Below are 13,427 nucleotides of genomic sequence, written 5' to 3' on the forward strand. Positions count from 1 at the left end.
TTCATGGAACTTTGCGCGAAAGTTAAGTTCTGTAAACCTATCTCTGTGCGTTCAAAGCCTTCCATTTATCAGAAATGAACGAAAAAATTATGAAAGAACGAATATAAATGTGCTTTAATGATTTTAACTCCCAACACCAAGCCGCACAGACCACACTGTGTTTGGCGCAATGCTTGAAGTATTCCTACAGTGTTGTAGGCGCTGTGCGTTTCACGCCGCGCCGACCGCTGCTGAACGCAGTGTGTTTGACGCAATGCGTGAAGTATTCACGCAGGCTTGTAGGCGCTGCGCGTTTCACACTGACCGCAGTGACCGCACTGTGTTTGATGCAATGCGTGAAGTAATCATGTAGTCTTGTAGGCGCTAATATGTGTTACATGCCGACCGCCACGCCGAGTTCTTGTTGTTGTTGTTGCCCCCCTCCTCCCCCCACCTACTCTTATGATTATATAGAACAGTGGCGTCTACGCTAAGGAAGCACCCCTTCCCTAAAAAGAATTTGGGAGATTACTATTTTGATACGAATATTATTCTCTTAATTATGAATCGAGGCACTTGAATGGAAACCCACGCAGAGCCAGAACATGAGTGAAGCGTGAACTTACTTTTACAATTGAAACAGGCTATGTGAAAATATTTGTCTTGGACCCGCAGAACTTCTCCAGAGCATTTCTTCTTGCAGTTGGCGCAAAAAGTTTTTCCTGCGAACAGAATTCAAACACGCATGTTAGTATAAAACAACTTAAATATTATTTAAAATCAATTGTATAACTACTTTAATACACATACATATAAAAAGCACCATTCACGAGCATGCTTCTAGACGCATGCATACATAAACTCAGGTACACATTTTCTCCAAACAGTTGCTGTGTTACGGAAGACCGCAGTATGTGCACTTACAATCAGACGTGAGTTTCGGTTGACACGTGTTTTTTGGGCTCACTTCAGGACTTTACTGCTCATTTCCGTAACACGGGGATAGATTGGCTTCATTTCTGAAAGCACGTGGTCCCTACCTAAAGAGGCACTGGAAAAAAAAAAACACATTGGATCTAGAGTCCAGACTCTTGAAAACATTGCCGAGAAAAAGAACTCTTGATTCAATCAGATTTAAGCTTAAATCAAAAGGAAATTCGCTCAAATTAGGAGGCTTGGTCTTGATTTAAGCTTAAATCTGATTGAATCAAGAGTATTTTTTCTTGTCGATGTTTTTAAGAGTCTGGACTCTAGATCCAATGTGTTTTTTTTCCAGTGGGCAGTACCAATAACTTAGTTTGAATTTTATGATGAGACTGCGGTTTTTCTTCCAGATGACGGTCAGACGGTCACATTTCGATTCATAGCATTCGAAGTCACTATGTCTATCGATGGCCAAAGTGCAAGACCACGTTCACGTACCTCCGTTTGCGACGTTTCAGGTTTCCTCTCATACTTTATTTTTTCCTTGGAAAAGTAGTCAACAAAATTTCTCGAAAACTGCCTTGATTTTCTTCCCTGTTGGCAGAATATTCAGTATTGATTTCAAGCTAAAAAGCTGACGTGTTTCTCTACAAAAAAAAAAAAAAAACTCGGAGTAGAGATTTTGAAACACCGCAATATAGACATACGTGGTTTCGCACTTCATCCATCGATATAATCCAATCGATCTGGCAACATCTCACGGAGCTCCCACGCGGCCACCAGGGGTCCGGAGCTAGCTCCGAATCGGGCTCCCAGGGTGGAGCTAGCTCCGGCCCGGAGCCAGGATTAGGCTCCATGGTTGGAGCTAGCTTCGGGCCGGAGCTCTGGCTCGAGCTCCAGACCGCAGATAGCTCCGGCCTGGAGCCAAGATTAGGCTCCACGGTCGGAGCTAGCTCCGGGCCGGAGCCACGGATCGGGCTCCAGGTAGAGGCTAGCTTCGGCCCGGAGCTAAAATTTAGCTCAACGGTTGGAGCTAACTCCGGCCCGGAGCCCCAGATTGGGCTCCAGGTTGTAGCTAGCTCCGAACTCGGAGCTAAAATTAGGCTCTGCAGTCGGAGCTAGCTCCGGTCTAGAGCTAAAATGTGGCTCCATGGCCGGAGCCAGCGTCGGTCCGGAGCTAAAATTAGGCTCCATGGTCGGTGAATGTTACGGCAAGGTGCCGTTGAGAGACAATGTGATTGCCGGACTATCTTCCCGGAAATGGGGAGGGGAGGTTCTCTCAGAGATTCGAAGTTGGCGCACGGCCTCGCGAAATTGTCATCATTGAGAACCTCCGAAAATGAATGATACGAGAAAACAAAATAATATGTACTTTCAACTGAAATATTCCTTAATTTAACAGAACCTAATCTTGTTTAAATTATCGCGGCAGTTGCCCCGTGCAGAAATGAGGAAAGGTGTGAATAACTTTGTGCTACCTTAAACAGGCGAGCCAGTCAAAGGAAGGTAACCTTAAACAGGCGTACCCGGGAATGACTTCGCGCTACCTTAAACAGGCGAGCCAGTCAAAGGAAGGTAACCTTAAACAGGCGTACCCGGGAATGACTTCGTGCTACCTTAAACAGGCGAGCCAGTCAAAGGAAGGTAACCTTAAACAGGCGTACCCGGGATAGTATGAGAGGAATGACTTCGTGCTACCTTAAACAGGCGAGCCAGTCGAAGGAAGGTAACCTTAAACAGGCGTACCCAGGAGGTGAGTGGTGCAGAGCGCATACTGAACTAACAGCCGTTCCGCGGCTGTATTTATATGGGAGCCCAGGAACTGGTTTGTTATACAACAAACCAGTCGCTTATGTAACTGAGCTGGTGTGCAAACTGGTTCGTTATGTAACAAGCGACTCCGAAGGTAAACGCTGTTGCCAGACTACCTGTGTCCTGGACAGTCGGAGCCGGCTCCGGACCGGAGCTTCTGAGACTATATATTTGGCTTGGCTCCGGCTCCGGCAACCGAAGCTGAGTAAAAGTAACATTTAGCAGGAGTCCGGCATAGAGAAAAAAAAGGAGGTGTTTGCATCTTGAGGATTTGTACCCACCTACGTCATCAATGTAAACAAGACGCTCGTTGAGGGTTATGTTGACGCTGTAAAAACGGACCATAATGTCCCATTTTTTTACTTAAATCAACTCTTTATTTAATTTCAAGCACTTTTTATAGAATGACTTTTTCCCTTAAATTACACCATTTCCAAGAAAATCGACAGGATAAAAACGTCGCTGTACCCAATGACGTCATCAAAGCTATAGATACTCTATGAAAAATTCCAAGATGCCCGAAATGCAAACACCTCCTTTTTTTTCTCTATGGGAGTCTGGCGCTCGGAGCCTGGAAAAACAGATTCGTCTAGGCTCCGGAGGTTGGAGCTTTGGGCTGGAGCCATAGCTCCATTACGAAACTGCTATATCAGATGTATACGATTTTTTGCTTCGATTTTAGGCCGAATAATTCGTCAATCGTCGCAAACAGTACTAACGATTGATTCGTGGTTGTCAAATCTACAATTTAATCGGAGCCGAATAATTCGTCAATCGTCCGCAAACAACTAACGATTGATTCATGGTTGTCAAATCTACAATTAATTGGAGCCGAATAATTCGTCAATTCGACAACTAATTGGAACCGAATAATTCGTTAGTTATCAGCAAACAACTAACAAATTATTCGTGCGGCGTTAAGTGAAGAAATAATCGGAATCAAATTATTCGTGAGCCGTTAGTTTAAAAAACAATCGGGATCGGGACCAAATAATTCGTTCGTTTTAGCAAATAGTTAATGCATTTTTACACTCACACGTTTACACTTTGCTTATCTGGAAAAAATTTACGGTTGAAATTGAGATCCACTCTTAAATACATTCCGATTACTATCAATTGATCCACTCTCGCAGTCAGGCCTGCCACAAGGGGGGGGGGGGGATACTGGGTCACTGGTACCGGGGCCCGGGTCCCGGAAGGGGCTCGTGCCCGTGCTGCCCGTAAAAAACCACTACGTTTTCACATGCAACCCTTGTTTCGTTAGAAAAAGTGAAAAATTTACCCTAAAAATTTCGCAAAAGGTGAATAAATTTTCAAAAACACGCTGGAGTACTGTAGAATTCTTCTTAAATTTTCAAGATTTTCAGTACAGAAGGATATTTTTAGTAACTGTAATTCATTTTCTTTCGTCGTCAGATGCTAAGAGTCTCCAGTCAGGGCATCCTCGACTTTAATGGCTCATGGCTCAACTCCCTTGCCATACACAAACGAAGGGGGAGTCCAGGGGGCCTGGCCCCCTTTAGAATTGAAAATAGTATCATAGCCCCCCCCCCCCAAAAAAAAATAAAAAAATAAACATTTTCCAGGTGTTTTGAATGCAATAATTCGCGCGTATTTTGTGCTGAAAGTAGAAAAAAAAGCGTACTTATTCCGCAGAAATTGATGGAAAAGTTCGTCATGGAAGCTTCAAAACGCGTCCGAATAGATTTATAAATTCAAACATTTCTCATGGGGTGGCCCTCGGACTCCCCCTCCCCCCGGTGCTTGGGGCGCGGGCCTTAAAACTGGTACCAGGGCCCGAGATGGGATGTGGCGGGCCTGCTCACAGTGATTACTTATACCTCAAAAGCCGGAGGTAGACGTTCCCGAAATATTTTCTCGGGAATTTCCGGCACTTAACTTTTCTGGGAACCTTGAATTCCTAATCTGATGAAAATGAAATAGATGGATATAAAATTCATAGCATATCGAATCCTCACTGCGTTAAGTATCTGCTTCGCGCCGGCGGCGCCATCAGCCGCCGACCGTGTCTCTTATCTTATTCCTTTAGCTTCCGTGCATCCCTTCACGGAGTTCGCCAGACGTTCAGTCGTACGTCCGTTTTTAGACCTTTTTGACCGTTTGCTTTGAACTGGTTGTGTTAAGAGTGACAGTGGCCTTCACCTGTCGTCCAAGACCATATTGGCACCCTTGCGCCTCAATCGCGTCATGTCTTATCTTTTCGGGCGAGGTATTCATGCACTGCTACGACCCGCTCGGCGCGGCGCGGCGCTCGCTCACCTGATTCCTGTAATCAGCCGGTACAGCTCCCCGGATCTCGGTCTCTCTTTATTCACCTTGTTTTCCTCATCGTTTCGTTGCCTTCGATCACGGCTACCTTTTTCTTTCATCCGAGTGTGGAGTCAACCATCTTTTCACCGTCACCTCTGCCTGTCGCATTAAATGTATGGTTCCAATTCACTTTTCGGTGATTAAACATCATTACGGCTTCCCATTTAGATAACAATACAATCAAAATTGGTGCCCCATACGATTTTGATGTGCTGAATCCGAATTTGACCTCAGATTTTCTCTAAAAAATCATATTTAAAATTTATCACCATGTTTTCACAAAAATCATGAACTCTTATTCTCATGCAAGTAGGCCTGTCCCCGAAACGATCGATCGATTTTTTCGATCATCGTTCCAAGACCTGTTCCGCTTTGAAACATCGCTTCGATCAAAATGCCGTTTCGTTCTATGTCAATTTGTAATGTTTAAACAAGATTTACCATGTTCAGCAAATAATTGCAGATGAATTTTCATATTGATCACAATAATTTTTTCCCTCCCGTTTCGATAAATAAAAGCACCAGCGTTAAAGACCATATAGCAGCTCTGTCCCTAAATTCTATTATTACCATGTGTTTTGTTTACTTAGAATTACCAAAAATCATTCTATGTGCTTGCCCCCTCCTCCCTCCCTCCCTCCCTCCCAAAACAAAAAAATAATTTAACCAGGCAAACCATGAAAAGACCATGTCTCGATTCTCGTATATTTATTTCGATTACTTTATCAGAGCGATCGATCAATTTTGATTCAACATGCGCTTATCGCATTCACCCCAATATTTGGTAACTAATTATTTGTGACGTATCAGAGGTTCGCTGCTCTACCTCTCAATCTCAATACGGAGGGTAGGTATGGATTCGATCGACATGAATCGATCAAAAATTAAAAACGTGAATCGATCGACGTGAATCTATCGACATCGATTCGATCGATAAATTATTTAGAGGTGTTTTTTAGAGGTACAACGTCGCGAAGTTTTATAATATCGTCTTTTTTACTATTTTTTGCTATTTTCTTCAATTTTCTCAAAAAACAGTCACACGTTTGCAGGTCTTAATATTATCAGGAAGTAAAAATACGTGGTATGCATCGTTACAGCCGAAAAACGAAATACCGCGGATCGGCCCATTGTCGCCCCATTTAAGTCAATGTAATGTTTTTGGAGATGTCAGCCTCACTGCGGCACCGGGCACGTGTTAATATACTGTCGGAGGACGAAAATACTTGGCAGGTATCATATTTGGATGGTAAAGATCTAATGTAGGGGGCGCCGGTTCATTGAGCGAAAACAAATTCCCATGTTAACTTGGACCACCCTATAAAGCTTGCGTCTTGGCCCGCGCGTTCAGCGGCCGACCGCGGCGCGCCCCGCCGGCCCATAGCCTCACGTCGTCATTGGACCGTTTGTGACCTTATACGCTTGAAGACACGCCAAAACCGACGGAATTTCCGACCTAAGAACTGCAATATGCAATTTTGCCTCAAAATTGATACGTCGGTTGCCAAAATTTTTAATTTTGGATTTAGGCCCTTTAGGCCCTTTGAGGCACTGGTAAACATTTTTTTAAAACATTTTCCTTTGAGGGAGTTCTTTAGAGATCACATAGAAACTTTTTATGGGTTGAGCAAATTGCTTTTCGCAAAACTAAAAAATAAGGTACACCCTACCCCCCCCCCCTTCCGCCATCTTGCCATTAGATCTGATTAAATGAAAACGGAAGTGAAGAATTAAGTTCACCCTCAACTCTGTAGATACGATTTAAGCGGCTCAGAAGTTGAAATAGTTGTATTCTGTATATTCGCAAATTCTGTACACCGTCTTCTGTTTAAGTATTGTTGAAAGAAGGGCAAAAGCATACGTTTAAACAGGACCAAAGCTTCTGATTTTAAGCCCAATAATCTTTCCAAAAATAAATTCCGATCTCCGTCCGAAAGCACAGAGCCACATGTATATTAAAAACTCCTTAACAAGTTCGGGGCACCGGGCACCTCTGCTCTGATTATTTGAGTCCTTTCTACAAAAATAATTATCCAAAGACACCGTAAAATTGAAGGGGGGGGGGGGGGTTCACGGAGCCGAAGATGCCGCACAAGAAACAGTTACCTCTCCTGTTTTAGAGAAAACAATTTTTAAAATCAAAACTGAAGTGGTCAAAAATATTGTGAGGCATAATCCGGCATTATTAGACAAGATTCCAAAAGTGAGGGAGGCAATCGAGAATGCAAAACTCATGCGTGAGAAGTCACTCTGGCGGATTCATTAGTATGAGGGAGTCAGAGAAGAAAGGAACGGAATGGGCAGGGAGCGAACGAAAATCTGAGGGGCGAGCGATGCGATCGACGGACGAAGGTGACAGACTTGACACTCGATCGAAAAGGTATCCGTGATCGAGGTAAAACAAAATCAATATAAGGAAAACAAAGTGAATGAGGAGAAGGGAAGTTGGCAAGCGTGTCCCGGGAGGACTGAGGAGGGACCGAGTGTGAGTGGGCGAACTTGCCCGGAACTCCGGATGATAAGGTGTGAATGAGGTGCCGCTGTGCCACCTAGGTTTCGGTTCAGCGAGGAGGCATTGTTACTCATCTCACAACAGAACCAGTTCAACGCAATCGGTCAAAAATGTGTAAAATGTACGCATAACTGAAAGAGAATGTGAGACAGACTCCAGAAAAGGATGCTATGAAGGGAGATAAGAGACGCGGCAAGTCCGGCGGGCGGCGCGGCGCGGCGCGAGGCAGGTACGCAAGTACGGAACGCTGTATGACGGCATTGATGTCCAAATCATTCGAACTTGTGTTCAAACAGTAGCGCTGATGAGCAGGCTACTCATTGTCAGCCACTGCGCACCCTTCGGTGCATAGCAGCAGTTGGGAAGCATTCTACGTATTCGCTCACTTTTATAACGTGATTGTAAAAAATCTGAGTCCTATTTCCAAAATCTGATTAGAGCGGGCTCATCTCGAAACAATTTCCTGCCGATAGCCGCAAGAATCATGGAAATCGGCTTAGTAGAAGGCTCAAATGAACCGTGAAAAAACATGAAAATTTAAATTGTTTAAATGGGAGAATTCGCAACTTTACCACGTAATATAAAAATAAAACCTGGGTCATATTTTCAAAATCTGAATAAAGCGCGCGGGCTCATTTAGAGAAAATTTCCCATCGACAGCCGCAAAAATCATGAAAATCGGCCCGGTAGAACGCTGGAACTAACAAAAAGCGTTACCAGATATGCAAATTTAGGAGGTCTCGGAGCTTATATATGTCGCAGGCAATTCGCAATCGCCGGCAATTTACAAGCTGGTGGTGGATAAATATAGGAAATCATAAAATTCAGAAATAAAAGAACGAGATTAGAGTGCTGATTATGTTGCCTGTAATGTGAATAGACACTTTTACATCCTGAAAAACGTGGCAGGAATATGCACACTTAGAAGAGCGTGTAGTGAACTCTGTGACATTAGTTGGATTGAGATCGGACAGGCAACTAAACTAACATCGTGACAAAACGTAGAGTATCACAAAAAATGAAGGCGCTTCAAGCTGAGCTCATACTTTTGAAGACCATAACCCTCAAAAATTGCATTACGCCGATGCGCATCATTGCGATTTATTGAAACAACGTGTGAACCGCTTGCAAATTGCCGGCGATTGCTAATTTCCTGCGACATATAGATAGATATTATATCCTCTCTCCATTATCATTGCAAAACCAGCCTAAACGAACAAACGCAAAATCGACCAATTTCTCGAAATATTACTTTGTACTTAGGCGGTTCTAGACCTTCATGCTTGGAGGTGCCCAGAGGTGGAAAATGTCGGAGACCGATCCCGGAGGGGACGATCGCTCAGGGGAGGCCTAAGTTTCGGCCCTCAAGTTTTATCCCTTTCCTACCCTCCTTTCTCTTTTTTTCTCCTTCCTTTCTACTTAAATGCCTATAAATTCAATGTAGAAAATTGTTAGCAAAACTTTCCATCAAAACTACAATCTTACGAGATCCCCCTCCTCCCATCACCCCTTGCCCGTAATCATTGAATACCTGCAGATTTCAAAAATTCATGAAATAAAAATATTGCCAATTTTTTGCGCTTCATAATACGATTTTTATTGACGTTTTTACTTGCCCAAAAGCCTCTTTCACGGTCCCGGTAACCGTACTTAATTTTTGCTTGGGGGTGCACGGCACCCACTGGCACCCCCGTAGAACCGCCTATGGCTTTGCATCAGCACAGAACAAACTGAACTATGTTTTCTTCACGAAACTCCAACTCCGTGCTCGAAGCTGCCAAATAAAATTTAAAAGCTACGCTCAGGGGGCCGGAGCCTACTATTTTCCAAGAAGCTCCGGCTCCGACGCCCGGAGCTACGAAAATAAAATCCTTGGATTGGCTCCGGAGCCCGGAGCCGACTTATTTTTTCAAGAAGCTCCAGGTGCGGAGCCCGGAGCCAACTATTTTTCTCATGGTGCTCCGGCTCCGGAGCCCGGAGCTAACTATTTTTCTCATGAAGCTCCGGCTCCGGAGCCCGGAGCTGGAAAATCAAATCAACTGGCTCCTCTCCGGAGCCCGGAGCCTTGTAGTTTTCTGAAGAGGCTCTGGCTCCGGAGCCTGGAGCTGCTAAATAAAATTGACTGGCTCCGCCCTGGAGCTCGGAGCCAACCATCCCTATCACGAAGCTCCAGCTCCGGAGCCTGGAGCCCAATATTGGGTCCAAGAAGCTCCAGGCTCGGAGCTGGAGCCTGAAAAACGAGAAGGAGCCGCCTTGGCTCCGGCTCGCTCCGGATCCCTGGCGGCCACCAGCCCAGCCAGGATGTAGCATTCGAACGTGTCTGAGCGGTGATGCGGGTTGCAGCGGTTCAACGGCAAGGCGCTGTGAGTTATGGATGCACAGAGATTAGATTTCGTAGCCAATGAATTAAGTGTGAATTAACAAGCAGATCCATGAGTGATTTCGTTTGGTTCGCCCGTGGCAAACCGCCAAGAAGGGATCACGATGTTGCGGAATAGAGAGACCACCAGCACCATAACTCGATCGAGATCAAGACATATGGTTCTCCATCTCAACTGCAATATCCATGAATTTTCGTATACATCGTATTAATATAGGTGACCCATCAGTTACTAGCGAAATTCTATATTTTACCGTACCAAGAGGACCGTCTTTATGTCTGCCGGACTGCCTAGCCGAAGGGACTATACAGCCAAAAAGCTTAACTGCTTAGCAATGTTGCGAGATTTCACTTCATTACTTATGCAAGATTTATAGGTAAGTTAACAAACTCATTTTCGTGCAATCTAAAACAAGATTCACGAGGACGTCTTCAGAAAAAGAGAAGAAAGCAGTGGCGAGGCGTGAATGATTAATCGATATTTCCCCATTCGAAACCATGGTAAAGAATCGATTATTAAGGTGTTCGTAACGGACACCCTGTTTATCGATATTTTTCCATAGGTTTAAATGGCAGAACAATCGATACATCGCAAAGCACGCCACGCCACCGGAAAAAAGGGAGGAGGGTCGCATTGCTTCGTCCCAAGTCAATCGACCCCTTCAATTTTTGAAGATGCGATCTTATTGACCAAATTGAGCAGCGTGAGTTTTCCATAAACCTCGAGGAGAGGAGGGGGGGGGACGAGACCAAAGATAAAAGAAAATCGGGGCCAGGTCGAAAGTTGTCGGGAGGGGTCGCTTTTCTTTGTCGCTACCGTGGCATTTCCCATTTTTCCCGTTCGGCGTCGAGAACAATGAAAGAGAGAGAGAGAAAGGGAAGAAAAAGCTCTGCGTGGCAGGGCAGTGCTCTCTGATTAACTCAACTACACCGTCGTCAATGGTGAGGCGTAAATGATCGATTATCAATATTTCCCCATTTGAAGCTATGGTAAAGAATCGATTATTGAGGTATTCGATGCAAACGTCCTGTTTATCGATCCTTTTCTATAGGTTCAAATGGCAGATCGATCGATATATCGCAAAACACGCCACGCCACTGACAGCCGTTCAGGACAGGATCGATCCGATGAACTCCGATGCAATCTTCGGCTAGAGCAATAAGGAAAGTGGTTTCGGACGTGGAACGGAACATTTGACATGGTAAGAATGGACCACTGCGGGCTGATTATAGAAATTTATAGACATAGCGATAGACGAAGATAGCGAAACGGAAATGAAGCTATCTTATTGGTGGAAGCGGATGGTTGCCATAGACAAGGCGGTTATACTAATAGACTAACTAACAGTGACTTACGAGAGATCCAATAGTTAGTCCATCATTTCCCCCTCAGTCTATGAGAGCCGCCCGCTTCAACCATTAGGATCGCTTCATTATTCTTGATCTTCTATGTCTATCGCTTTATCTATCGATTTCAATAATAAGCCTGCTGAACACGGTAAAAAATTAAGCGCTTCAGTACACGTCTCCTCGTCTAGAAGTCAAAACACAATGGACACGTTGAAATTTCGAATTCAATTCAAACCTCCCACTCACGAAAACAATAAAATCAGTGTGGCTTAAATAAAATTAGCTTTTGAAAACTATTTCATACGTTCGACAAAATACTATTGAGTTTTCTTTTGTAAAACTTTTCATTCCTTTGGTTTACATTACTTGTAACATTTCCAGGGAATAGCAACAAACAAACAAACAAACAAACAAACAAACAAACAAACAAAATTAATTCGCCGCAAAATAGACTTATTAGTGCACTGCTTCATTTGGCTCGAGTAAACTTCAAAGTATTTAAACAAGGAACTTAGAACTCACGAATATAAAGAAATGCTGAATTTTCAAAAGAGCCTAACTTTTTCGGCTTATTTCTGTAACGACAAGTGTATGATTGCTTCCCCTAGGTACTCGAATAGGTGTTTTTATAAATCGACGGTGAAAGTCGGCAATCACATAACTCGGTTTGCGACGTCGCAGACTTCCTGTCATACTTTATTTTTTAAACGGAAAACTACTCAACGGTAATTCTTTAAAACTGCCGTGATTTTTTTTTCTATGTGCGAGGAAAATTCTGCAAAAACTTCAAGGAATCATGTCCATATGTTCTCCTTTAAAAAAATAACATGGTTGCTGAGATTTTCAGACACCGCAAACGAGTTATGTGATTGCCGACTTGCACCGTCGAAATATGTCAATGTACTTGTTTCCTTTTCGATAAGCGCGGTTCAATTTAAAAAAAGGCTATTTCACGCTAATTGAACGTGTTGATGTTAAAATGAATCATGCGAATAAGGTTCAAGTGAAACACAGTTCCTCTTGGCACACATACGTCCACTTCTGACTAAAACCCTTCAAATGAATGACATAAACCCAGTATAATTTGCGAGAATCGCCAGACGGGCACGGGCTCTTTGGAGAGCGAACAAGTTAGGTTCAAACATAGATCGATTCGATATTTTCCTGTGTTTGCAGTCGTCGTGACGTAATGGCGGCGGCACTACACTACACTAAAGAAAAACGCCGTAGGAGCCTTCAGGCGTTGCCAGATTCCCCTCAATTAAAACCAAATTAACTGGACAATTTTTGAGTGTTTTGCTTCAAATTTTTCCGACGAATTTGTTCGCAATTTGATCTAAAATACCTGAAAATTTCAAGGAAAAATATGAGTAACTTTTCTAGAAAATACATGATTGATCTGGGGAAATTCGGCAACTCTCGAATGTTCATACGGCGTTTTTCCTCAGCACGGCGGTACAGTCCGCTCCCACCTTGTTGGTTCGCGCCATCGAAAATATCAGTGCTCGGGTTGCAGGAGGCGAGGCTGGTCGTAAAAATTGATCGGTTCCTTTCAGAGGAACGAAACTTTAAAGGTCAACCCGTCACGGCCAAAGGGACATTAAAACCCCTCCTTCGTACGTTCGAAACTCGCACAGAATCCGCGCGAACACGCCGACGAAATTAAACACCTTACGATGATGCCACAAAAAAGCATGAAAAAACTAAATTTAAGAGCCGCGGCACTTAAACGGAGATGCAGGGTTGCCAAATAGAATATTGAGATAAAAAACTCCGTGTTTTTTTTTCTTGCCGTTTAGGAGAAAATGCCCGACATTCTTTCATCTTTTCGAACGGATTGGTAAGAATTTCTATTTTCACGATCAAAATGGGACATTGATGCGGCTGTTGAATGTTGCCTACCGAAATTTAAGGGCACCCCTCTTTTTTTGTTCGACATTAATCGAGAACAGAGCGACTATCAAATGAGATAAGGACTGCGTTTTGCAATAAAAACTATAATTTCTGGCTCGGTTCGGAAACACGTATACCATTACTTTTCCTATGCGAATTGACGTAATTTTTTTGTAGACGAGTCAGAAATTAAAGCGCTGGGTGCAGAATCATTCTTGGTTGGGTTCATTTGGACGTATTTCTATC

The 13,427-nt window shown here is 43.7% G+C and overlaps 1 protein-coding gene across 9 annotated transcripts in view; it reads right to left on the bottom strand.

Annotated features, from left to right (window-relative positions):
- Unc-115a (actin binding LIM protein Uncoordinated 115a) overlaps positions 1-13,427 on the bottom strand; it is a 150,086-nt gene that overhangs the window by 28,480 nt on the left and 108,179 nt on the right. For all 9 annotated transcript variants that reach the window (XR_002008809.2, XM_072299835.1, XM_072299834.1 and 6 more), the window contains one exon: positions 606-701. Coding sequence is in view for 8 of the 9 variants with exons in the window: in XM_072299835.1 (XP_072155936.1) it covers positions 606-701 (96 nt within the window). In the remaining variant the exon portion in view is untranslated. The remainder of the gene's footprint in view (positions 1-605; positions 702-13,427) is intronic.

Source organism: Bemisia tabaci, chromosome 4 (genome assembly GCF_918797505.1).
Source record: "Bemisia tabaci chromosome 4, PGI_BMITA_v3".
Lineage (NCBI taxonomy): Eukaryota > Metazoa > Arthropoda > Insecta > Hemiptera > Aleyrodidae > Bemisia > Bemisia tabaci.